Genomic DNA, 26,031 nt, shown 5'->3' with positions numbered 1-26,031 from the left:
ATATAGATAAGCGTATACAAAATAAAAATATGTAGAGTAAGTACAGGATGTCCTGAAAATTTTAGAGCAGTTTTAAGCTTTGATAGTTTAAAGCTGCATTAAGACTTTGGGGACACCATATATAAACATAAATAAAACGTAGTTAAAGTATTTTAAGAGAGAGGGCACTAGCAGAATCAGGAAAGGCTTCAAGTGGAAGATAGGATATTTGAATTGTGTCTTGAAGGAAAAGAGCAAAAAAAAAGTGGTGGAGGTTGAGGAGTGTGTGGGTAGAAGAGATGGTATTTGATTCAGTTTTTCTTGACCTTAGTTGTTAGGGGAAAGATAAGCAGATAAGGTTTGCTGTCCAGATTGGGATCTAGTGTGGGTAGGGAAGAGAGATGGGATGGGATAGATTCCTCACAGCTGCTTCAGTAAACATCTTTTCTGTGCCCTGATCTACAGAGCCTGACCTCCAAACTCAGTTTTGCCCCAAGGCCGGTTAGTGTCACTTATTAAAGTTATTCACTTTATTAGAGTTCTACCTTGTTCTTTCAGAATTTGAAAAAGGAATGATCCAGACTATCTCTAAGAAGATATGAGTCTTTTATCACTCCTCTGATCTTCAGGTTGCTGTACAGACTAGAGAAGAAGAAAACAAGACATTTCCATCAGATTGGCAAATTTAAAATAGAAGTCATGTGTAAATCAGCATTGTGGTCTGTGAAACCACTCAGCTTTAATCACTTCAATAATTAGTTTTTCATTAAAAGTTTACTGTCTTTATAATGCTTACTTAAAAGCTCCTTTGACTCCTGCTTCCAAAAATCAGAAGCCTTGCATATATGATGAATATTCTCAAAAGCAGGAGAAACACTTTGTCTTTTGACTATGTGAACTAACGGACTATAAAGAAATAGGATTGAGAGGTAGCATAGAGTAGTGGAAAGAGTTATGAACTTGGAGTTAGGAAGACCTGGGTTCAAATGCCATCTTAACATTTACTTTCTTTGTGACCATGATCAGGTTGTTTAACCTTTCTGACCCTCAGTTTTATCGTCTGTGGACTGTCACCATCTACCTCACAGGGCTGTTGTACGTATCATAGGATCATAGACTGAGGGCAACCTTCTTATTTTACAAATAAGGAAACTGAAGCTCAATCAGCAGGTAGTTATTAAAGTCCTCGTATGTACCCAATGCGGTGATAGGGATAAATACAGTGACTGGTGCAATCCCTAGGCACAAAGAGCTTACATTCTAACAGGAGACAACAAGGACATAAATTTATTCACATTAAATATAAAGAGAATACATACAAATAAGTACAAAATAATTGAATACATAGTTTGAGAGGGAGGGCACTGGCAGTTGAGGGGGTCAAGAAAGGCTTGAAGGTGGTGCCTGAAGCAAGACAGGAATTCTGGAATTCCTGTGGAAGCAGAGAGGGAGTGCTTTCCAGGCCTAAGAGACTGCCTGTGCAAAGCCTAGAGATGGGAAAGAAAGTGTGTGAGGAGGCAAGAGAAGTTTGGCTGTATCAAAACATGTGAGAGGGGAGATTGTGTACAACAAGGCTAGTGAGATGGTGCCAGATTGTGGAGCTAAACAGAGTAGTTTATATTTGATTCTAGAGACAATAGGGAGCTACTGATCTAGTCAGGAAGCAACATGGTCAGATCTTTATTCAAGGAAAATAACTGGCACCAGCATGGAGGATATACTGAAACATAAAGAGGCTAAGGTGTACAGAGACCTGTTAGGAAGCTGTTGCAGTAACCTAGGCAGCAAGTGAGAGGACACATGAAATAATGCATATAAAGCATGTAGCAAGCTTTAAAGCTCTATGTCAGTATCATTTATTATTATAAACTGTGCCATGCAAGGACAGCTGCATACTGTTTGCCCGTGGAAAAGTCCTAGATTTTTGAAGTGGATTAAACTTAGGCTAGATCAGAAAAAAAAGGCTTCTTAGTGTGGAACATAGCAAGAGAGATGAGGGAGACCCTAATCATCTTTCTAGGTTATCAGAGTTAACTAGAACAGCCTTTATACTTTCCATGTTATAATTTCAGGGAGACTAAGAGGAAGAAACCTTGTCATATGCTTTGCTAAAATCTAAGTAACAAAGGGGGAGCTCAATTTGGGGTCTGAGAAAGCCCGGATTTATATCCATCTTCTCTGCCTGCCAGTTCTGAAAAGGCAAATCCTTGTTTATCACTCACAGGGAGTATACTTTGAATTTAGTCTGTATTTTTGTTGAGTGCTGTTGTTCAGTTGTAGCTGACTTTTCATGACCCTGTTTGAGGTTTCATGGCAAAGATTCTGGAGTGCTTTGCCTTTTCCTTCTCCAGCTCATTTTACAGATGAGGAAACTGAGGCAAACAGGGTTAAATGACTTGCCCAGGGTGATACAGCTAGTAAGTGTCTGAGGCTGGAGAACTTCAGCCCTCCTGAATCCAGGCCTGGCGCTCTGTCTACTGTGTCACCTAGCTGCCATCTTTATTTTTGTTAGGTAGTATGTATATTAGAATACTTAGGATGTTTAGTTAAAACATTAGTGGGTTGATGGTCTTTTGGTCTTTCCTCTTCTTCCTGGTACCCTTTTTATTTTTTTATTTTCTCAGTATAATACATGCTTGGTCAATTAGGGAGCAAAATTAGTACAATGTTAAAAAAATCTCTTGGTAAAAACTATAAAGGTACATGTATACAGTTGAATTACTTAAATAGAAATAATATATTTATCTCTTGCTTTAAGGGTTATGTTATAAAGGACTTTTCTTACAATCTTATGAACCAAATATTAGAGTGTAGATATTATTTTCATAGGATCATAGATTTAGACTTGGAATAGATCTTAGAGGCTAAACAGTCCGGGGTTCTCCCCTCCCTCCTTTTATAGATAAAGAAACTGAGGCACAGAGAAGTTAAATGACATGCTTGAAGTTATACATTTAACAAGTGTCTGAAGCCGGATTTAAACTCAGATTTTCCTGATTCTATCTTTTGCCTTTCCCATTCTACCTTGCTGCCTCCTATTTTATAGATGAAGAATTCTAATAAATAAGAGTTTTTGAGAGGTTCTGACTTGTTCATAGTTACGTGGCTAGAAGATGGCTGTACCAAGCTCTAGAACCTAGGTCTTTGGACTCTAAAATCCGTGTTCATTATGCCTACCTGATGCTGCTTTTCATTTTAATTTGTTTTAGTCAGCTTTAATACATCAGTTGAGCTTCTATAGTCAGTCATTGCCGGTTTCATTTCTCTTGGCTTCTGCCGCCAGTACAGTTAAAGTAATTCTTTTATCTCTTCTGGTCACTGAGGAAGTGAGGTCCTTTCTGTCTTGTTTTTCAGAAGACCTGGCTGTTAAACTCCGACCATTTTATACACCAGTTAATTCCTTGATATCCTATGTAGCATTACTCCTCTGATCTCTGTGAATCAGTCTTTTCTGGGTGCACAGTTTCTGATCATTTTCCTTGAGCTTTTCTTCCTTTTCTTGACCCTGTGTCAGATCATTCTGTTTTCTATTCTCCAGTTTCTTTAGTATTTTCAAAATCTTGTTTCTCTAAAAGCTGTTTACCTTTTGTCTTGTCTACCATGTGAATCATTGACCTTCATGGGTGGCATGGAAATTATTACAATCCGCTTCTGCATTTCAGTCATTTTACTGCAGACATTAGGATAGCTGGAGCCTACATTTATATAGGTATAAGGCCACCTTTTGAGTTTACAATAAAATAGGCCACAGTTGAAACCATAATATGTATTTGAGAGTAGGCTATTTTACCATAGGAGTAACAGCATTTTATGTCAGTCACAGAGTGTAGCTGGTGGTCTACATACTTTGTTCTTAAAGGAGGCCTAGGTGCAGATAATATTAGATTAAAATGTCTGAGAAGCTGAGGTCTGTTTCAGACAGCAGGGCTTCAGCATCCTGTCAGCTGGTGAGAGGCCTCCCACTTACACAATACTAACATTTCTTTTTGGTCTTTTCTTTTAGATACCAACTTTGATTGACCGGATGTTGATGTCATCTACCACAAAGACTGGTGCAGCAGGAGCTGAAGCTTTGTCTCTCCTGCTTAAAAGGCCCTGGGACCCTGCTGTAGGAGTGCTTTCTCATAACAAACCAGTAAGCTGGATAACCAGTTACTTATTTTTAAAGTTTTATTGATGCCTTTTGTTTTCTTACACTGCAGTCATTTCCCATTAATCCTCCCTCCATGGCCATCACTTCCTCCTCAATCCTCTTGTACCAAATAAAATAAAGAAAACTGACACAGCAGCTGCCCTGAGGACTTATTTTATCCTTTATAGAGCCCAGTTCTGTGGTGAGAAAATTACAAAATTTAGATAGTAAACTTCAGGAATTGTGTCTATTTAATCTGTCTAGCAATACCATCAAATAAATTGTCCATTTATTAAAACAGGGGGAAAATGGAAACCTTGAGACTTGAAAGGGCAACAACTTTTACTTATCTATGAGTGGGTGGGGTTCTTTCTCCTTAGAGCAAGCTCCCTGGATCTCCACTGATTCTTATAGCCTCCTCTGGTCCCTCGAGCTCCATGTTCCCTACCTCTCGAAGACACCGCTTTTGGCAGTCACAGCTTTCCTGCTTGGGCAAGGTATATGCTGGAAATGATGACCTTGCACATAAGATCTTTGAAGAATAAAGCAGAAAAAGGCGGGGGGTGGGATGGGAGGGAGATGAAAAATGCTTTTGATGATAGCTATTTTCTAGAAATCTGGACTTTAATGGGGTCTTCTATTTTGATTTCATGTGGAAATAGAAATAGTGCCAGTGGGAGATTGTTGAGATTTAGGTTAGGATTTGGCTAGGCTTTGAGAAGAATTGAAGAAGGAGCATCAAAACTTGCATTTGTATATAGTCTTTATTACTGTGTTGCCCTCATTTTCTGTAGGTCATCCCAATTGCCACCCATCTCCTAAACAATGGGAGTGGAGTAGGAGTTCTTCAGTGTCTTGAGCACATGATTGGAGCTGTTCGAGGCAAAGTACTGGAGGTAAGAATATTCTCATCTCTCTGCAGTAGCATGATAGCAGGCCTTGGGCTGGCTCTGTACCCGTCCAGGGGCTTGCCTTACTCTCTATTTTCTCTTTTCTTTCTCAAAGATTCACAATCATTTCCCCCACAAACCTATCATCTTGATTGGCTGGAATACAGGAGCCTTGGTGGCTTGTCACGTAAGTAACTTCTCATCCTTTTTGAGTGTCATTCTCTAAAGATTTGGGATGATTTACAATCTTAAATGTTTGTCTTTGGTGTTGCCTATTGGGTTCTCATAAAAATTAGAGGTATATTTGCTATCTGGCATAAATTTGGATATTGGTTTTTATAGATTTGCCTGATATACTAAAAAGTTTTACCCTCGGGAATGTAAAAGGAATATAATTAGTGAAATGTGTTTTTGAATTTGAACCCAGTATTTAGGCTGACTGAAGGAAATGATTCATCTCTATATTCTGTGATCTCAGAATTAGTATAGAAGAGGAAAGGAAGTATTAAAGGAGTGTTGCAGAGAAAGAGAAAGTAATGGGGGGCCATATATTGGATTTAAGATTGAAAGAGTTTTTTTTAACTCTGTTTTGGAGTTCTGATTTCATTTACAGCTGGGGAAGAAGTGAGCAGGCCTGGACTTTATTCTGGGGAATTAGAAGACTGTGGAACTTATAGCCTCATTATTCTTCTAGGTTCACTTCAAGGCCAGGTCTTTGGGTTACATGACTGTTTACAAAATGACACGCCTTATATTCCTTACTATTTAATTCAGCAAGCATTTATTAAATACCTACTTTGTGAAAGGTAATGCTCAATGATGTCATGACTAAAAGACATAGAGATCAGAGTGGTCTTTTGGAGGTTAGGACTAATTGGTAGATTGGGTTACTTAAAGGATTCTTGGCTGGCCAAAGCTGCAAGGAGATGAGTCCTTACATCAACAATTGTATTATTTTCAGGTATCAGTGATGGAGTATGTCACTGCAGTTGTCTGCCTTGGATTTCCTCTGCTTACAGTGGACGGGCCCAGAGGGGTAAGGATAGGATTGAGATTATGGACTAGTTATTAGAATGGGAATAGAAAGTCAGGTACCACTGTAGTCTCCCTCCTATGTGCCATTCAACCAATGGAATTTTCTTACACCTATCTCCTTTTCTGTGTGGATTTCCAGGTAGGCATTTACTGAATATGTGTTATATCTCCTAAAGATTTTTCTCTTGTCAGGATGTGGATGACCCTCTCCTGGATATGAAGACTCCAGTCCTCTTTGTCATTGGCCAGAACTCCCTACAGTGTCATACTGAGGCCATGGAGGACTTTAGGGAGAAGATTCGTGCTGACAACAGCATGGTAGTAGTTGGGGGAGCTGATGACAATCTCAGGTGGGCACATTTGAGGAGTGTTTGCTGCTTCCTGTTGGACCGTAAAGAGTCATGCAAGAGTAGTTCAAATGAGGTGGAAGAAAATGTCCTCTAAGTGTCTGCTCTCTGGGTCTCAGTTTCCTCATACATAATGAGGAGGTTGGGCAGGTAGATGGCCTGGTGGATAGAGTGCCAGATCTGGAGTCAGGAAGACCTGAGTTCAAATCTGGCCTCAGACACTTACTAGCTGTGTGACCCTGGGCAAGTCATGTAACCCTGTTTACCTCAATTTCCTTGTCGGTAAAATGATCTGGAGAAGGAAATAGCAAATCACTCTAAGTATCTTTTCCTGGAAAATCTCAAATGGGATCATGACTGTAAAAAGATTGAACAATGAGGGGTTTGGAGGAGATGCGTTGCTAAAGATTCCTTTTAGCTCTCAATTCTATGATGGATATTTTAGGAGGCAGTGTGGAACTGTGAGTGGGCAGAGCACTTGATTAGGAATTAGGAGTCTTGGGTTGGAGCTCCAGTTCCTCCACTACCACATGCCATCATTTCACTGTCCTGGGTCTCAGTTGCCTACTCTGTAAATTGAGGGTGTTGGACTTGATGGTCTCTAAGGTCTGTTTCAGCTCTAGAATTTTGTGAGTGTGTCTTTTAGAGAAATTTATCCTGTTTTTTTTTCTAACTTATGCTTCTTGTGCGCAGAAAATAAATCAACCCTAAAATCCATATCTTTCAGCAGAATTTTTTTTAAGTGAATGATGTCTTCATATGATTTCCTTCTTCCTTTCTCTTAGGATAAGCAAAGCAAAGAAGAAATCTGAAGGCCTGACTCAGAGCATGGTGGACAGATGTGTCCAGGTGAACACAGTTGTTTTGTTCTTTTTTTTCTGCTATACCTGTCATATCATATTCTCGAGGTTGGTTCAGTAGAGGGATCAGAAACTTCTATATGTCACAGTACTAAGTTTTTTCTGTTGGGGCAACTGGGAAATACAAAGCATAGTCATGGGAAGAATAAAGAAGAGAAGGAGGAAAAATAGCTTGAAGAGGAAGAAAAAAATTCAGGTGGATGAAAGTGGTAGAGTACTGTCAGTTTCAGGTGCCCCTCAGGGGTCCTGTTACTTGGTCTTAGTATTCATTTGTAGACTGACTGAAGAGACTGTGTTAGGCTTCACAGGGGAGGGGAAAGACATTTTAATGTCAAAAGCAGGATGGAGTTGATACTGGTTTGAAAATGCCTTGAGATTGTACCCCAGGGTTGACACTGATTGGCACTGATAGATAGTCATTTTCTGTTTGAACCAGGATGAGATTGCAGACTTTCTGACTGGTGTGCTCACTCGTGCTGAGGGTCACAGCGGCTCTGAGCCCCGAGATCAGGATGCTGAGAAGAAGAAGAAGCCTCGTGATTCAGCGCGCCGAGATTTGGCTTTTGAACTTCCTGAACGGGGAAGCCGGCCTACCTCTCCTGCTGCTAAGCGTCCTGCTTCACCTTCTGGTTCTGAGGTAATGCACCTTAAGGATAATAGTTTATATGTGGCTGCAGTGGGACTGGAGCATATTGGTAGAGCATATTGATAAGTTTGGTTCTCAGCAAGGTGGAAAGTGGAAAGAACACCGGATTTGGAGTTGGGGAAGCTGGTTCAAATCATGGCTTTACCATTTAGGACCTGTATTATCTTGGGCAAATTACCTAAACATTGAGACCTTAGTTCTCATTTGTAAAATGAAGGACTTATATTTGTGACCTCTGGGTTCTTTTCTAGCCTTAACTCTTTATCTCTTGAATCTCTTAATGCTTCAGGTTTTACATATTCATAAAAAGAAAATTTCTGCTTGTGAATCCAGGGAATCTCATGAAATTTCATTCTTCTGTTTTTATGCCTTTCTTTATACCCATATATGGGTCATGACCTATAGTTTAAGAAGTGCTGAAGGGGTCTAGAGTGGAAAAAGTTTAAGAAGCCCTACGTAGTACCTAACACTATTACTTGTTATTGAATTGAATTATTTCAGTCTAGATGACATGTTTTTCTTTATCTCTCTAACCACATTTAGGATCTATCAAGTGTGTCTAGCAGCCCCACCTCTAGTCCCAAGACCAAAATGGCAACGGTGACCTCTGCCCCTAAGTCTAGCCAAATTGGCACTGCCCAGCTATTGAAGAGACATGTACAGCGGACAGAAGCTGTCTTGACCCATAAACAGGCTCAAGGTACAGATCTCAGGCCTAATGCCAAATGGATTTCCGTCCTATCTTTTTTGTAGTTGTTCCTTAGAACTTGGGTTTCTTAAATGATTGACCTACCTAACCATCCCCAGTGAGGCATGATTTGGGGGAAATCAGTGTGCTCTCACTTCTCCTTTTTAACATTTTAAAACAAGTTAAAGGTAGTTTTAAAATGAAAAGAAGTGACAAAGGGACAACCTAAAGGGTGTGTCTGGAAAGTGTGGAAGGATGACCTTCCTTACTTTGCCTTGTTAATGGCAGGGGTTTTGTGTGATGAACTTCACATCTTTATTATCAGCAGGGAAAACCATCTCCTTATCCTTCCTACAGACAGCTTCCCTGAGTCACTGCTTGTAGAAAGTGACTTCCCAAAGGGTGAGGCCTGGAAATATTCAGATTTACTGGGTTCTTCCTTTGCTCTGTAACTTGAGAGTCATGATTTCTATGCTAAAACCCAGTACGGATTTCTGGTGGGAAGGATTTTTTTTAAAAATTAATTTATTTTGAATTATCAACAATCACTTCCCACCTCCCTCTCCAAGATGGCAAGCAATCTGATATAGGCTATAAATATACATTCCTATTAAACATATTTTCATATTAGTGATGTTATAAGTAAGAATTAGAACTAATAGGAGGAACCACCAGAAAGAAGAAACAAAACACAACAGAAGAGAAAAAAAAATAGCAAATAGTATGCTCCGCTCTGCATTCAAACTCCGTAGTTCTTTCTTTGGATGTGGATAGCATTTTACATCATGAGGCCTTTAGAGATGTCTTAGATCCTTGTATTGCTGAGAAGGGTTAAGTCTATCAATGTTAGTCATAGCACAATGTGGCTGTTACTGTGTACAACGTTTTCCTGATTCTGCTTATTTCACTCAGCAACAGAGCATACAAGTCTTTCCAGGTCTTTCTGAAATCAGCCTGTTCATCATTTCTTACAGTATAGTAGTATTCCATTACATTCGTATACCACAACTTGTTCAGCCATTCCCCAATTGATGGGCATCCTGCCTCAATTTCCAATTCTTTGCCACCACAAAAAGAGCTGCTGTAAATATTTCTGTACACGTGGATCCTTTTCCCATTTGTATGATCTCTTTAGGTTACAGCCCTAGAAGTGCTATTGGTGGGTCAAAGGATATGCACATTTTTATAGCCCTTTGGGCATAGTTTCAAATTGCTCTCCAAAATGGTTGGATCATTTCACAACTCCACCAACAATGCATTAGTGTTCCAGTTTTGGTGGGAAAGATTTTTGACTGTCCTTCACATTTGATTTGGGGCATTTTGATTGTGATTGAAATGAGAAGCTTTTGATAATGTGAACACTGCAAAGAATCAGTGAAGAGGAGAGAAGGAAAGTGTCAGAGAAATTGCTTAAGGAAAGCTAATAATTTTCATGCTGATAATTCTGGCTTTGATTTGGCCCAAATAGGGTCTGGTATTATGGGAATTGATTGTTTATCCAGGAACATCTAACATGTTCAAATTTCCCTAGGGGGCGTTGAGTGCCTGGAAATAGCAGGAGTTATTTCTTGCTGTAACTTAATATACTGAACTCAGACTGCCTGTCAAACAGAATCATCTTATCTATTTATGTACTCTGCATTTCTTTATCTGGTGCTTAAGGTTTAGAACTCAAACCCTAGATTCCTTCAGCGTAGCCTAGAAAAATAGTGCTAACAAAAGAGAAAGCCACGTATGTGCATGAATATATGGGAGCAAACAAGTTCTCCAAGCTGGTGTGATAGTGTTTTTATGCTCTGTGTCTGCTTGGTGGCTTTGTGGTTGTAGCTAAGTACCATTAAGTGGTGTTTCATTTTGTTTTTGTCAAAAGGAAAGGTTGAGATGTTAGCTTTTACTCCCATTTGGACCATATATGGGGCACAGCAATTCAGGGAATGTTTAGAGGTTGCTTGCTAATAGGCACACTTATGACATTGATCAGTCAGGGAATCAAAATGGGGTCCATTTGGTCACATGACTGATTGGTCATGAGTGAGATCAGTAACCTTATAACCTTATTAGTGATGGTTTCAGTTAGCAAGAAGTAATGTGAGGAGACATCTTTAGACCCCTTCCTGGCTCCCTCTCCCCTTCTTGTCTTCCTTGGCCGGCTATGATTCTGTAATTCTTTCTGATTCATTCCAGCACAGTTTGCTGCTTTTCTGAAACAAAACATGCTGGTGAGGAAAACTCTTCCTCCCGGCACCTCCTCCTGTCTCTTTGGTGAGTATCTTTTTCTTGCTTGCCTGTCCCTTGCTTTCTCTGCCTCTGCTGCTCAACTTGCCTCTTTCACATACAGTCTAGCATGATTCCTTGCACTAAGTAGGTGCTTAATATTTGAGTTGAAATTGATTGAAATTTTGCTCTAGCCTTTCCTCTCATTTGCCTTTTGTTTTGTCCCCTCTTAGTCCTTTCTTTGTGCCCCTCTCTCCATCATCCTATTTCTCTCAATGGATTTGTCTCTGTGGAACCCTCTTGCCTGTTGCATCTTTTTTATTTTTTCTTGTTCTTTCTCCTGCTGTCTTTTATTCTCTGTTTCACTTCTTTTTTTCCCTTTGTGTTCTCATTTTCTTGCTTTGTCTGCGTGACCCCTTTTTCTCTGCAAGCTTTTGCATGTATAGAAAGGCCTGTGTTTCTGTACTCTTTGTTTTGCTTCTGCTTTCCTGTTCTCATCATGGCCACTAAAGGAACAAAACCATTTACAAACTTTCAGAGCTTTTTTTTTTAAAAATAAAAAACCAACCTTCCATGTCTCTCTTCCACTCCTTATTTGAGCTAGCACATCCAGGTCTTGAATGATTCTAGCTCTGATTGTACTGTGATGGTGATCAGGAGGAAATGCTTGTGGTTCCAAGCACCCCTTATGGGAGCAGCTGATATTGCCCTTTGTGCTTAAATTGGGGAGGGATGGGGTGGGACAGTCTCCTGAGAAGTTGGCAGCAAAGCTAGAGGAATGAGCCAGTCTATAGAGGCCTATATGAAGGGAACTTTGGTGAGAGGAGAACAAGGAAGGCATAGTCAGCCTTGTAGATGAGTTTGTTTTGGATCTATTCACCAATCAATGAAGAAAGGCTGGTTTGTATGCTATAGAGAGGCAATTTCTGAAGAAGATTGCATGTTGTGCTTTTAGCCCTGGTCCCTTTGGAACAGGAACTTTGGAATCCATATTGGAACTTCTAGCCTGAGGACAGAAGAGAGCTATTTTTTAAACAGTGGAATTACCTTAGGTCTCCTACATTTGACAAAGAGAACCCCATGATTTTAGGGGGTTGGACAAAACTCAGTGTTTACATGGAAATTTTAACTATTAGAAGAGGATAGCCTTCCTTCTCTTGTTGGACAGGGCTAGTGGCCATATGTTGTGTGATCCCCATGTATACTGCTGGCCTTTCTCTGGTCCTGCTTATTTCTTTGCCTTGCTGTGCTTTCTGCGATGTTTAATATCCCCAAGGGAACTCTAGATTTGTGATTTGAGGGACTAATGGAATCAGAGAAGGATGGAACAGTTTCGGAGACTGGGAAATACTACCTATATCTATTAGAGAGTCTTCCTATCACCCTAATATTCTCTTGTTGGACCTAGTGGTGGTAGGGAGAAATTACCTCCTTTCTTCTTTCTGGGCCTTCACATTCTCCAGGGCTGGGGTAGGTTTGAGCAGGGATGTAGTCACATCATTCAGGATAGGACAGAGGTGTAACATGGGGTTCTAGGATCAGAGTGCTGCTGTGGGGTAGAATCTGAGGTCAGGCAGCTGAAGGCAGAATTGACTTTAGTAAGCATCTTGGGTGCAAGGCCTTGGACATGGGCTGATCATTCAGTTTGAGTAGTGTGTATGTGTATTGTGCATGCTTGTGCATCTCTCTGAGGCAGTCCTTAACAGGCCCAACAGGGCCTTCCTGGATTGGAGGAGACTTCAAACTGATCTTCTTCACTTTTCAGTTCCCATCTCCTCAGACCAGGCTGAGGAAGCTGATAAAGAAGACCTTCGGGGCCAGCTGAAGCGTCAGCATCCTCCTAGCCCCCCTCCGGGCAGCAAGGCTTCCAAGCGAGCCAAGATCAAAGTGACCATTGTCTCTCATGGGGATGGAGCTAGTGGACCAAGTCTCCCATCCCAAGGAGGAAGCACAGAGGGCAAGTGTCTAGGGAAGCTGTTATTGTACTAATTGAACACTCACAGAGAGCACAGACTGTCCCATTTGTAGTTCCTGCTTCATTCCATGTTACAAGAAGCTTATAGTAGAAGTAGACATTGGAGTACATGCTGAAGAAACCAGGGAATGTCCATTGATCTGAGATTGGAGTCATATTCTGTTAGAATGGACTTTTGAATGGACTTACAGAGAAAATTTAGTATCACTCCCTCATTTTACTATTAAGGAAACTAAAGCCCTGTGAAGGGAAATGGCTAACTGCTAAATTAATATTCCTAAAGCACAAATCTGTTTATGTCACTCCCCTGTTCAAGAGGCTTCAGTGGCTCCCTTTTACCTCTAGGATAAAATAGTGACTTTATTTGGCATTTAAAGTCTTTCAAAATTTGGGTCCAGCCTGTCTTTCTAGACTGATTTCATACTACTTCCCTCACCCACTCTGTACCAGTCAGATTGGCTTGTTTGCCATTCCCGAAATGTGAAATGCCATTTCCCTTTCCTTTGCCTTTCCTCAGGCTCTGTCCTAGAATGTTCTCTTTCTGCCTCTTAAAATGTTTTGTTCCCTTCAAAGCATAACTCAGGTGCCATGTCCTGTATGAAACCTTTTCCTGATCCCCTAGTTGTTAGTGTCCTCTGCCTAAGCCCCCCGAATTGCTTTGTATTTACTTTGTACGTATTTTGCACTTCACTTGTTGCCTACCTTTTTTAGAATGTAAGTTCTTTGAGGACAGGGGTTTTTCATTTTTGATTTTTTTATCTCCAGTGCCTATTAGTGTCTGGCACAGAATAGGTGCTTAATAAATACTCTTTGAATTGAATTCCCATGGTCACGTAGTTAGTAAAGGGTGGAATTGGGACTTGAAACTAGGCCTTCTGACTAGGAGTCGGAAGCTCTTTATCATTGAACCATAGCTCAGTTTAGGGTGCGAATAGTGAGATCAGTCCAGGTTTCTTGCATTTTCCCAGCGCTCTGTGATTCTAAGAGGTATAGGCAGAAGTAGGCATAATCAAGTCAATGTGCTGAGAAGCTGTTGTTGTGCAGTTTCAGGAGGAAAGCCCATTACTGTGACTCGGGGGCAAGCCGCTGTAGGTGCCAAGGAGCTAACGGGGCTGCTCACCACAGCCAAGTGAGTCTGCCTAACTTTGTTTTTTTAAATGTCATTTCTTTTGGTCTCTTTCTGATAGATCACATAAACTGTGGCCTTAGTCATTCAAGTTTATTTTAGACTGCTTTCATGAAGCATATCCCTGTAGGGTAAGCCATTATACATTTATATCCACAAAAAGTGGAGGCACTTTTTATTTGAGGATCTTCAGCCTTATTACCATTACTCATATCCTTGTTCTGATGGCCTGGCCCCCAGAGGGAGATGTAGAAGTCTCCCTTATACCTTACTGATTTCTACACTTGGCTGCATTCCCTATTGGTAGACTTTGGCTTAGGATGTTGTGTAATATATAGGATATAGGGAATTGCGAGAAGTTGAGAGTCAGGAGGCCAAAGTTATATCTCTGCTGATCTCTCTTGTGCCTCACTTGACCCCTGCTTTATTCTTCATTATCCCCATAAGTCTGTCCCCATCAATCTGCCTTGCTGAAATTTGGAGCAGTTCTTCAACACTTTTCCTGTCTCTCCAGATCAAGTGCAGCTTCTGAAGCAGTGTCAGTGAGTCCAGCCTCTTCCTCCATTATTCCCAACAGTACTGCTCCTAGTGCCTTCCACACTCTGCAGAGCCGCTTGGTGGCCAGTGGTGGTCACTGTGTGGCAGCCTCTCCTGGCAGCACACTCCCAGGTACTTTGTGTCCCACTTTATCTTCTTGTGCTTTTTGGTGTGCTGTTGGGTGGGTGGGGGAGTGGGGGATGGTGGTGGTTTGGTGTGGGAGGGATCTTTTTTTGGCCTGGTTTATAGGTGTAGGGTTTGCATGATGCTGTCATTAGATATTAGCCAAGGCTTCAATCACGATAAGGGAGTTAATCAGCCTTATTTCTTACTGTGAGTGATCGATCAGTCTACAATTGTACCAGTTTGTAGAATTTTGGAGGCTGCAGGTTCCATTCCTTTTTTAAAAACTTTTTTAGTCATTTTAAACTTAAATACAAGAAGACTTTAAAAAAATCCCCAACATTTCCATGTACACAGCACAGCATAAAAAGAAGATTCAATATAAAACTATTTCCATTTCATACTGTTTACTTTAAAAAAAATACTATGTAATAAATACTACACATCATTTTCAAAGCTACCCTGATTTTCTGTGCTTCCTTCTAAGTTTTCTTTTGTTCTCTGCTGTGCACTTTTGTATATTTTTTCTTTAAAGAAGGATACCATTAGATACAAGTGTGTGAGTGAATGTGTGTGTGTGTGTGTGTGTGTGTGTGTGTGTGTGTGTATGTATATGTATGTATGTAAAACTATACTATACATCTCTATATCAGTTTTTTCTCTGGATGTGGATAGCATCTTCCTTCTAATTGGTTAGAATCAAAATGATTTAGTTATTCAAAGTTGCTTTTAAAACAGTGTTGCTATTACTTTGTACAACATTCTCTTGGTTCTGCTTATTCTTATTTCACTTTTCATTATTTCATGCAAATCTTTCCATGTTTTTCCAAAATCAACCAGCTCATTATTCCTTATAGCACAGTGGTATTCCATCGCAATTATATACCATAACTTGTTTTGCCATTCCCCAATTGATGCCTCAATTTCCACTTCTTTGTCACCACAAAGAGAGCTGCTATAAATATTTTACAACATATAAGTTCTTTTCCTTTTCCCTGATCACCTTGGGAAACAGACCTAAAAAGTGATATTGTTGGGTCAAAGGGTATACACAGTTTTTATAACTCTTTGGGCACAATTCCAGATTGCTCTCTAAAATGGTTGGATTAGTTCACAGTTCCACCAAGAGTGAATTAGTGTCCCGATTTTTCCACATCCCTACAACGTTTGTTGTTTTCCCCTTCTATCGTTTTAGCCAATCTGATAGTTGTAAGATGATATCTCAAAGGTGTTTTAATTTGCATTTCTGTAAGCAATAATGATGTAGGGCATTGTTTCATATTGATTTCTTCATCCAAAAACTGCCTGTTCACATCCTTTGACCATTTGTCAATAGGGAAATGACCCATATTCTTATTAATTTGACAAAGCTCTTTATATATTTGAGCTATGATACCTTTATTTGAATCCATTCCCTTTTAAGAAACATTTTTACACTCAAAGAATGGAATCAGAGATGTGACCCAATAAAATACTGGATACTAGCAAGACCAAGTATTTTCTTCCTCCTTAAAGAAGGTCCATTAGTCTATACTAGGAGTGGTTGTGCAGGGGTGGGGAGCCTTTGGCCTCGAGGCCCCATGTGGCCCTCTAGGTCCTCAAGTGAGGCCCTTTGAATCCAAACTTCACAGAACAAATCTGCTTAATAAGAGGATTTGTTTTGTAAAACTTGGACTCAGTCAAAAGGCTGCACTTGAGGAGCTACAGGGCCACATGGGGCCTCGAGGTTGCAGGTTCCCCACTCCTGGTTGTGGCCTTGAGATATCTCTGTGGCTCTTCCCTTAGATCTTTTCCCTCTTCCAGGCAGAGGTTGGTAGCAGAAAGTCTGTTGGCAAGCGAATGAATCAGGCCAGGGAGAGCCTTTATGAACTTAAAAGTCCTGTCTCATAAAATAGATTAGGTGGGGGGAAGAGTTTAGAGTGAGCGGGAATCCCTAATATAGGACCCTAACTTTTTTGCCATGTACCACATGAGTCTTCAGAGAAGAGTAGGGAGATAGTTAAATGCTAGTTGTAAGAGTCCAAACCAGCAAACAATGATTGACATGTTAGTTGATGATGAAAGGTGGGCAGCCTTCTTTGGGCTGAAGTGAGAGTGGCTAAGCCTGTTGCATCAGTTGTGGTCTTCTCCTCCCAGGGTCCACATCTGCCAGCAGCCTCCTTCAGGGGCTCAGCTTCAGCCTGCAGGATATCAGCAGCAAAACTCCCACCCTCCCAGCTAGTGCTTCCCCAGGGCCAGCCACACAGGTAAGTGGTCAGCAGTCCTGAGGTCCACATTGTACTGGGATGGGCAGATTAGGGAAGGGGTTGTCACAGTGAAGTTGGGATTAGGGTCAATCATAGTAATAACAACAATAATAAACATTTATATAGTGCTTACTATGTGCCAAGCACTTTACAGTTATTATTTTATTTGCTCTCACAACAATCCTGGTGAGGACTATGAAACTTTCAATTGTTATTAGAGCTTCCCTTTATCTATCCCTTCAACCCTCTGTGGTTCTTGAAAACTCAAAGAATGTCATGAAATGATACTTCCTTTTAATACCTGGGCTTATATATCCCACAGACCACCAGTGTGAAGTTGCCTACCCCTATGCAGAGCCTGGGTGCCATCACCACAGGCACTGGCACCATTGTTCGTACCATTCCTGTGGCCACCACCCTCTCCTCCTTGGGTGCCACTCCTGGTGGGAAGCCTACAGCCATCCACCAACTGCTGACCAATGGGGGCCTTGCCAAGTTGGCCAGTAGCCTCCCTGGCCTGGCTCAGATTTCTAATCAAACGGCAGGTGAGTCTTAGGACTTGTAGGAATGAGAGATTGGGAAATCTCAGCTCTGTAGCCTGCCTGCTCACAGCATATGGGTGAGGCATGACATTAAACTGAAACTCAAGAGAATTAGGAAGGGATCCTCCACTAATTTGGCTGCATGGATTTTTGTGTAACTTAAGAAGATAGGCTTAGAACCAAAGGGCAGAAGTTTTTGGGGAGGCAGATGTAGTCTGCCGTATACATAAGGAACAGTTAGAACCGTCTTAAAATAGAATGAACTGTTTTGGGAGGGAGTATGTTTCCCGTTGCTAGCGGTATTGAAACAGAAATTGAGCGAACTTGTGTTGAGGGTAATGGAAAGGGGATTTTTGCATTGGATGGGAACTTGGACTAGATGATCTCTGAGGTCCCTTGCTTTGGTTCATCCTCTGAAGAGGTCATGAAAACACAGGCTGTTTACTGTTGCTTTCTGAACTTTGAGTAGTGGGGCACAATTGAGTTGGTTAGGTGGGCAGAAAGAAACTGATCAGGAAAAGGAGATGATGCTGGAAAGACCCCATTTGATATAGTAGGTTCTAATAGTAACTTGGATCCTTATTTTCTGTAGGCTTGAAGGCTCCAACCACCATTACAGTAACTCTACGAGGCCAACCAAGCCGTGTCACCACACTGAGTCCAATGGGCACAGGAGCTGCCTCCTTAGAGGAGTCCACCCCTCAGGCTCTGCCTTCTACCCCACAGGTGAGTTTTGCCAATGAGAAAGGCAGTCTCATGTGAGGTGGAGGGCATAGACCTGCAGGATACTCTAGCCATCTGTCTAATCCATCACTCAGCAGCTGTAGAGGAAGGCTTTGCAGAAATATTCTTCCTTTTTTTAGTAGCATTGTAGGTCAAGAGTTTACACAGATTTAGACAGTAGTGCCTCCATTTGAATTAAATGTAGGATAAACTTAGGGAAAAGTGCTTCAAGTTAACAACCTTTTAAGTTAACTACCTTTTCCTGGTTTATTACATATTATACCCCTTCACATACCCCAATTGGCATTCTTATTCTTCTCACATGATATTCTATTTCCCAACTCTCTGTGAGCTTCATTCTTCAGTTTCTCCTGGGCTTATTGCAGTTCCATTGCTTCTTGCTCCTTACTTCTTCTGAAGATGTTATTATTATGACCTTCTTTATTTGATCTGATAATTACTGTGAGCTTTTGATGTGAAATCTTCCAGATCATAGGATGGAGCTCAGGAAGGCTATCCACACATTGGTGGCATCAGAAAAAAACTGGATTTTATTCTAGTCTTGAACACGCTTGCTGAGAGCATGGCTTATATGGGCACTATCCATTATTATGTACTGTGCCTGGTTTGATTATCAAATAAGCTTAGTTAGTGGGTGCTGTAAGTAATTTGTGGCTGTCAGATGACTTTAGAAGTTTTTTGTAGGCATCACTCTTCTGAAATTCCTCTTTTGGGGGAGAAGTTGGTATAATGATTGCTACCTGTCATCAGTTATGGTAGAAAAACAGCACCCTTCACCCTTTCTAAGACTTTCGATGAGAGGCCATTCTGGGAAATGTTAATGAGCTAATATGGTGAGAGATCTTGGCACTGTCAGTCAATCAGTACCTGTTAGGTGCCTGTTGTGTGCCAGGTGCTATGGTAGATCCTGAGGATATAGAGATAAGAAGGAAGCATTCCCTAAGGAGCCCCACATTCTGTTTGTTGAAGCAATATATGCGTATCTATGTAAATACCAGGTAATTTCAGGGTGAGGACAGGTGCACTTGTAGCTAAACCAGGTAGGATCCAGAAAGGCCTAATGTAGGAGGTGGCACTTGAGGTGAGCTTTGAAAGAAGCTAGGAATTGTAAGAGGAGAAGATGAGAGAGGGATGCCTTTTAGGTATCAGGCTGTGTAAAGACAAGGAGATAGGAAATAAAATAACAAGAAGGGCAATTAGGCTAGATTGTAGAGTGTATGAAGGGGAATAATGTATAATAAACTGGGAAAAGGTAGCCTGGAGTCAGGCTGAGAAGTACTTTAAATGTTAAACTGAGGCATTTGTATTTTATTTTTGTGTCAATAGGTAAGCATTGGAGCTTTTTTTGCAGGGGAGTGATGTGGTCAGAACTGAGCTTTTAGGAATATCACTTTGTTACCCGTAGGGAGGCCGAATTGAAGAGCAGGGAGAATGGAGGCAGGGAAACCAATTAAACTATTGCAGTAATTCAGGTGAGAAGTGTGCTAAGGACCTCGAACTAGGGTGGTGGTTATGTGAGTGTAAAGAAGAAGATGGATGTATGAGAGATTGTGTGGGTAGAATTGACAGGATTTGGCAACTGATTGGACATGGTGGGGTGAGAGAGGAGGAGGATGAATCCAGGGTTTTGAACTTTGATGATGGGAAGTATGTTAGTGCCTTTGACAGAAATAGGGAAATTTTGGAACTGGGGTGAACTTAGGGAAAAGAGTATGAGTTTTGTTGTGGACATGCTGAGTTGGAGATACTTACAGGCTATCCATTTGGAAATATGCAATAAACAGTAAGAGTTCATGATATATGACTAGAGCACAGTAGAAACTAGGTCTGGATATATAGATCTGGGAGTCCTCTGCGTAGTGATGATAATTAAAACCATGGGAGCTGACAATAGTGTCAAGAGGAAGAGAGAAGAGAAGAGAATGTTCTGTACATGTTAAGCCAGAAAAAGAGAATGAGGAGCTGAACATAGGTGAATAGGTACCACTGACAATTCAAGTCAGAAGGAGAGGAACGTTTTGGGGGAAAGGATAAATTGTTTTTGATATATTGAGTGAGCCTGGAGTCAAAAACACCTGGCTTCAAATCTGGCTCAGACACTTAACTAACTAGCTCTGTGACCCTGGTAAACCACTTTAACTTCTTTCCTTCAGTTTCCTCTTCTGTAAAATGGGGATAATAACAGCACCTACCTTCCTAGGGTTGTTGTCAGGATCAAATGAGATAATTGTAAAGCACTTGGTACAATGCATGCATTAGCTTAAAAAAAAAGTTTGAGCCAGGAAAGAGCTGTCCTAAGGGCAGATGATCTGGGAACCTTTATATTCATTTTGTGAGTTGGGCTGTTGTTTTTTATAGAACCAGAGATTAAATAGGGCCTATCTGAGAACTAAATCAGAGGAAGCCCGAGACAGCAGAACTGTGCCATGATTACATGCCATGCCAACTTGAGTCCCTTGTTTTCAGGGAGCTTTTTTTTTTTCCCTTTTCTTTTTTCGTGAGGCAGTCAGGGTTAAGTGACTTGCCCAGGGTCACATAACTAGCAAGTGTCAAGTGTCTGAGGCTGCATTTGAATTCAGGTCCTCCTGACTCTATCCACTGTACCACCTAGCTTCCTTCAGGGAGCTTTTCTGATCCAGTGGGCCAGCTGATTGATGGCCTCGTTTCATTCTTGCCCTAAAAAGCTGAACTGAATATAATTCCCTAGCTGGCTTTGCAGCAGAGCTCTTTCTGTCACATAAGCTGAATTTCACAAAATCTGGGAGCCAGGAGATGCTAAGGGTTAATCAAGCCTGTGAGTGAAGAAAAGGATACAGGTTCTGCTGGTATCCTTGATCCTTGTATCAGACCATTGTGGGCTTGGTGTTTTTCTAAGAATTTTAATAACTGGTGACTTGTGAACACTTGTGAACTTTGCTGCTTGCAACCATGTGTAACTCGATGTTGCATGTGGTAATTTTCTTTTTTATTGAGTAGTTAAGAAATGTATGTTGTGTGGTGGGAATGAATGTTGACTGGTAGTCAGTTTCGATCATTGAGGGAAAAGGGAAAAACTTTGCCTTGAGTAGGATGTGGGTTTTAGGAAGGGTCTTGCTATAGGAATCTGACTTGACTAAATTTTTATGCTGCCTCCAAGAATGAGGATGTAACTACTAACCTTAACTCCTCAATCCTCCACCTTACCCTTACCTTTCTTTCCTGAACAGCAGAACAAAGGCTCCTTTATTTTGGTTGGCTAAGTCTTGACTCTGTGTTTTCTTTCTTCCTCCTATAGCGATTGCCGCCAGCTCCTTGAAGATGCCTGTGTAACATTTCCACTCTCTTCGTCTGTGATGGCTGCTTTCCAACAAGCCCACAGGCACACAGACTGCTTTGTGATGTTGCCTGCTTTCTTGAAGACTTCCTTTGAGACTGTCGTCCTTGTTTGCCTGCTCAATCATCAAGGATAGGCATCTGAGTCTTATAGAGCCACTGGGCTAACCTCACTATTCAGCAAATCCAATACCATTCTTTGGGATCCGCAGATTTTGGCCTCCAGGCCACTCCTTTCTCCTCTTCCCTCCCTTGCCCCACCCCCAACCCTCTTTAATGCAGCAGATAGCTATACCACTGGGGCTCACACACTTTATAGGCATTATCACCACATGGGATTAGGAGCTCTGATTTTCAGAGAGGAAAAAGCTTCTTCCCCTTCAGGAGGGTTACCAAGATCAAAATAAATAAAAAAAGAATTAGAGGAGGGAAGGCCTAGCCTTCTGACCCTACATATGGTCATGAAGGCATCCCACCTGTTTTTCTTTGCAGAATCTTAGTGTATAGGGCAATAAACCCAACACAGCTCTCTGATCTAGAAGTCAAACCAGGATCCCTAGAGACCAGAAGACTTGTTTTCAGATCTGTCATAATGAACATGATGAGGACTCAGTTGAAATCTCTAGGCCCTTCTGATTCAACTCATCTGTCTGCTGAGTAAGAAGCAGCACCTGTGAGATGAGGCCCAAGGCCCATTTCATTTCACTGTCCATTGGCCACTTCCACTCGGTAGAGGGCCAGCAAGTCAGGAGGGACTGGAGAGGAGGAAGTAAATAGTGGAACAGGCTAAGTGAGCAGTAGGAGGCCAGTTAGCTAACATGATTTGTTCTTGTGCTTTGCATCCCGTTAAATTTAAGCATCGATGTTTGTATGAGTTGTGAGGGACAAGCTATTAAGCCTCAGGAACTGTTAGGGCAAATGAATCAGAATAGGGATTGTTACCCATATTTAGCAAAGAGAATGAAAGAAATCAAGTTAATTTCTGCTACCTGAGTGCTGTGGAGTTTAGCCCAACATGCCAAATTCTGGACACCTCATGAAATGTGTGGGAGTCAGGAATGCCACTACTTTCTGATTTTCTAGGTGGCTACTTTTTTTTTTCTCGTCTGGAAATTGGAGATTATCAGCTGTAGAGATAGTTAAGTAGCCAAGTGATGACTGTCAGGCCCTAATCAGTAAGCAGAAAAGTCTCTGGGGAGCTTTCATGTTAGAAATGGAGACCCTTCTTCCTAAATACTTCACAGTGGAAAGAGATTTAGGTTTGATAGATTATCTCCTCCTCCTGTTCAACCTCCCTAACAAATTGAAGTGAACTTGGGAGGGGGAGGGAACCAGTCTTTTGATGTTCCAGGCAAGCAGCCGACCTAGTTATTTAGTTGCTGCAGGTGGTGGTGGGGAAGTTTACATCCGTTGGTATAGTCTGCCAGGTGGAGGATGGTTTTTCTGGTGTCTCTGTGCCTGTCAGACTGAGAGCATGTCAACTCCACTGAATTAGTCTCTGGTTTTCCTTTGGAAAGGAGCCCTCCAGAATAGTTCTCAGTTGGCCTCTTAGTGACACGGCACATGCAGAGGGTCCATTCTCTCTCAGGCTGCTGGGCAGCAAGCAGGACCTGCAGTTTTGCTCATATTTTGTTAACACTGTGGGTCACGGTGCTCTTCAGGTGTACAAGTGATACTCTAAACTCCTGGTAGCAATGAAATGCTGAACTAGCAGAAGGCAAACTGTAGGAGTATTTGATGGGAGCAGTCAGAAATCCTAAGTGTACTTCCATGGGGACAAGTATAAAGCAGGTGATTTAGGTGACAGTGATTCAGACTATTTAGAATTAGTTTCTTTGCTAACTATCCCTTCCATTCTTGACCCAGGAAAGATCTATAAGTTGTTGGAGACTATTCCCTGACATAATTAGCTCAGGGTACTGCTGGAGCCAAAAAGTTCAATCAAATGATGAGCACATTTCTGGACAGAATAGCAAACCAGCACATCACTCCCAGTGCAAAACCGATTTGTCTGTACATGGACACTATCTTCTGTGTTTCTTGTTGCCATGGCTTGAGAAAGACATGACAGAACTAGAGAAGAATATTGTAGGTTTGACATAAAAATCTGTGTTCTCCAGGTTGGAGAGCAAGGTTAAAATATGGTAGAGTCTGTAATGTTGTAAAGAGTGAATGTGAATTTGTACTCCAGAATTGTCAGAAGAGTAGACTTCTTTTAAAAGCTGGATTGGAGTGATTAAAAGCAAGTGCCCTTTAGCACAACCCAGAGTAAGCTTAAGGAATTTGTTACTGTCTATAAGTGGTCCTCTTCACATATGTAATTGGGGATCAGGAATAGCTTAGGTAAATGCATGGAAGATAGGGCTATTGTGTCATTAAAGAAGATAAGAGGTGCTTTGGAGGACCTCCTTCAATACTGAGGGAACGTCATTGAGAAGAGCATGGACCCTTGGCTGGGAGATGGGGCTGACCTGATGTGGCAGTTCTTATGTTCTGTTAACAATAAACTGTGGCGTGCTGCTAACTTATTTTTTGAAATCATTTTATTTTTATCCTTATAACAACCCTGTGATTTAGGCCAGGTAGGTCTTATTCCCTTTTCACCAATGGGAAGACAGGATCACAGAATCTGATTGAGAAGAAACCTTAGAGGCTTTCTATACCAAAAATTTTTGTCTCTAGTTTTTCCATCTCTAGTTAAAATGTGTTACCCAGAAATGTATATAGTATTCCATAATATGCTACTTGTGGTTTGACCAGGGAAGAGTATAGGTATTCTAGACACTTCAGTATAGCCAAAGAAAACATTTTTTTATTGCTGTAAGTCCCTGTTGACCCCATTTGAACTTACAGTGCGGTAAACCCTCCAGATCTTTCAGAATGACTGTTGTCTAGTAGCACTTTCTCCAATACTAGTAAAGTTTTTTTTTCTAGTTCTGTATTATCCATTATTATTCATAAAGCTTTTGGTAATACAGTATAGTAATTTCCTGAGAACATTGTGTCTTGTTCAACAGCAGAGGGTGCTTTTATGTTACTGTAAAAATGGGTTAAATATTCTGGAGAGGGATCAGAGTGAGGAGGCTAATGGCATTTTGGAGAATATTCAAACTTTATGAATGAGCAAAAGAAACGTCAGACTTGCTCAAGTTGTAGAAACTCCAAATGATGGAACTTGAATCTAAGGTGACCCATTCAGAATATTAATTCTTCAACTCTAGACAGAGTATCAAATGTGCTGAGCCCTCTCCTGGGGAAAAGACTGTATCTGTTTCCTAGACTTTCATTTAGGGGAAGGAGTGGTGGGGAGGATGAATAAACTGAGTTCAATCTAAGAATCTGAGGTGGGCTGGGCATTGCTTTTGTCTCCATTGAGACAGCATGTTTCCAGATTGGACTAATTTCTCAGACTTTTCCTTCAAAGTTGTAATTTCAGGCTTGTGAACTAAATTTTACAAAGGAGCTGTTCTATCTCACTGACCCCAGTAATAGATTTAATTTTCCTTGGGTGAAGATGAAGACCCCAGAAGAGGTATGGCAAATGCCTTGGATCTCTAGGAAAGAGGGAAGGAGAGAGAATGGGAAGGGGTGGAGCTGGATGCAAAGTTGAAGTAGATGTACTTTGGTACCCTTCCCCCTTCAGAGTCCTCTGGCAAACCCTAAGTCCCTCACTTCACCCTTCATCCTAATCTGCCTGTTTGCCTTTTCTTCAAGAATTGTTTGCGTCAGAATTGTTTGATGTACCTTCTTACTCCTAAGTCCCACTTCTTTCAAAACTTCCATAGTAGTAGGTGTTTAGACAATCTGATTAAATTGTAGGAAATCTGCAGGACTTCAAAAGTTATTATTTTGGATAGTCACAGGTTCAAGTAGTATCTTCCCAGTAGCATGATTATGAATTATTATGTGGTTTTCCTGCTCTTGTATTCAATACAATCCTGTACATGGCATTATTGTATTGTTTTTAATGTCTTAATGAAAAGATAATTGTTTCTACTTACTGATCTTCCACCTAGTGCCCTGCTGCTCCAGAAGCCTTCGAAGTGAGGGATTTTCTTATACTGTTCACCACATTCATTTGGAAAATATCTTGTGGAGCCTGTTATGTGCATGGCCCTGTGCCAGGCATGGTGGGGAGGGCAGAGGTGAATAAGATGAAATCCCTGCCCTTGTGACACATCATCTAGCCCTTGTGTACATTCTGGCTTACAAGGAGATTTAGAATTGAAGCCCTTGATTTTGGCAAGCTTGCTTAACAGGAGGGAATTTCGATCCAAATTCTACAAAGCAGATTGTTAAAGGGCAGTAAGAGAAGCCACATGCTATGTTGGTTCACAAGACAGAGAGGCCACTTCCATTTGGGATCTGAGAAGAACACGTGGAGGAGGAGGAGGACAGGTAGGGACTGGGTAGCCTGGTTTGTGGAACCTGCCTGGGAAGAGGGACATAATTCCATCAAGCTCGTCATACCACTGTCTCACCACTACCTGAGAAGACCCCTCCCCCCCTGAAATTTAATGCTTGGTGGTGTTGATAACCTGCCTGAACTCATTCTTTTAATGATTAGCAGACTCATGCTGTCATATACTTCAGTGATTCAGAACCCACTGTTATTATATTCAAACTTCATTCTGT

The 26,031-nt window shown here is 41.2% G+C and overlaps 1 protein-coding gene across 9 annotated transcripts in view; it reads left to right on the top strand.

Annotated features, from left to right (window-relative positions):
* KANSL3 (KAT8 regulatory NSL complex subunit 3) overlaps positions 1–23,924 on the top strand; it is a 40,237-nt gene extending 16,313 nt beyond the window's left edge. For 6 of the 9 annotated variants that reach the window (XM_078149829.1, XM_078149827.1, XM_078149826.1 and 3 more), the window contains 17 exons: positions 3,983–4,114; positions 4,492–4,608; positions 4,906–5,007; positions 5,117–5,188; positions 5,963–6,037; positions 6,229–6,386; positions 7,169–7,232; positions 7,680–7,880; positions 8,433–8,589; positions 10,762–10,839; positions 12,557–12,748; positions 13,811–13,895; positions 14,407–14,561; positions 16,689–16,798; positions 17,121–17,343; positions 17,933–18,066; positions 19,490–19,795. In XM_078149829.1, coding sequence (XP_078005955.1) covers positions 3,983–4,114; positions 4,492–4,608; positions 4,906–5,007; positions 5,117–5,188; positions 5,963–6,037; positions 6,229–6,386; positions 7,169–7,232; positions 7,680–7,880; positions 8,433–8,589; positions 10,762–10,839; positions 12,557–12,748; positions 13,811–13,895; positions 14,407–14,561; positions 16,689–16,798; positions 17,121–17,343; positions 17,933–18,066; positions 19,490–19,780 — 2,346 coding nt within the window. In that variant the 3' untranslated portion in view covers positions 19,781–19,795. Of the gene's footprint in view, positions 1–3,982; positions 4,115–4,491; positions 4,609–4,905; positions 5,008–5,116; positions 5,189–5,962; positions 6,038–6,228; positions 6,387–7,168; positions 7,233–7,679; positions 7,881–8,432; positions 8,590–10,761; positions 10,840–12,556; positions 12,749–13,810; positions 13,896–14,406; positions 14,562–16,688; positions 16,799–17,120; positions 17,344–17,932; positions 18,067–19,489; positions 19,796–21,358 lie in introns of those variants that run through there. The other 3 variants (XM_020984002.2, XM_078149833.1, XM_078149830.1) reach the window with 3 other exon arrangements.
* The last annotated feature ends 2,107 nt before the right edge of the window (positions 23,925–26,031 follow it).

This window comes from Phascolarctos cinereus, unplaced genomic scaffold (assembly GCF_003287225.1).
Source record: "Phascolarctos cinereus isolate Bilbo 61053 unplaced genomic scaffold, phaCin_HiC Scaffold_2;HRSCAF=192, whole genome shotgun sequence".
In the NCBI taxonomy this organism is placed as follows: domain Eukaryota; kingdom Metazoa; phylum Chordata; class Mammalia; order Diprotodontia; family Phascolarctidae; genus Phascolarctos; species Phascolarctos cinereus.
The sequence above is the reverse complement of the archived record's forward strand: the minus strand, read 5'-3'. Positions and strand labels throughout refer to the sequence as shown.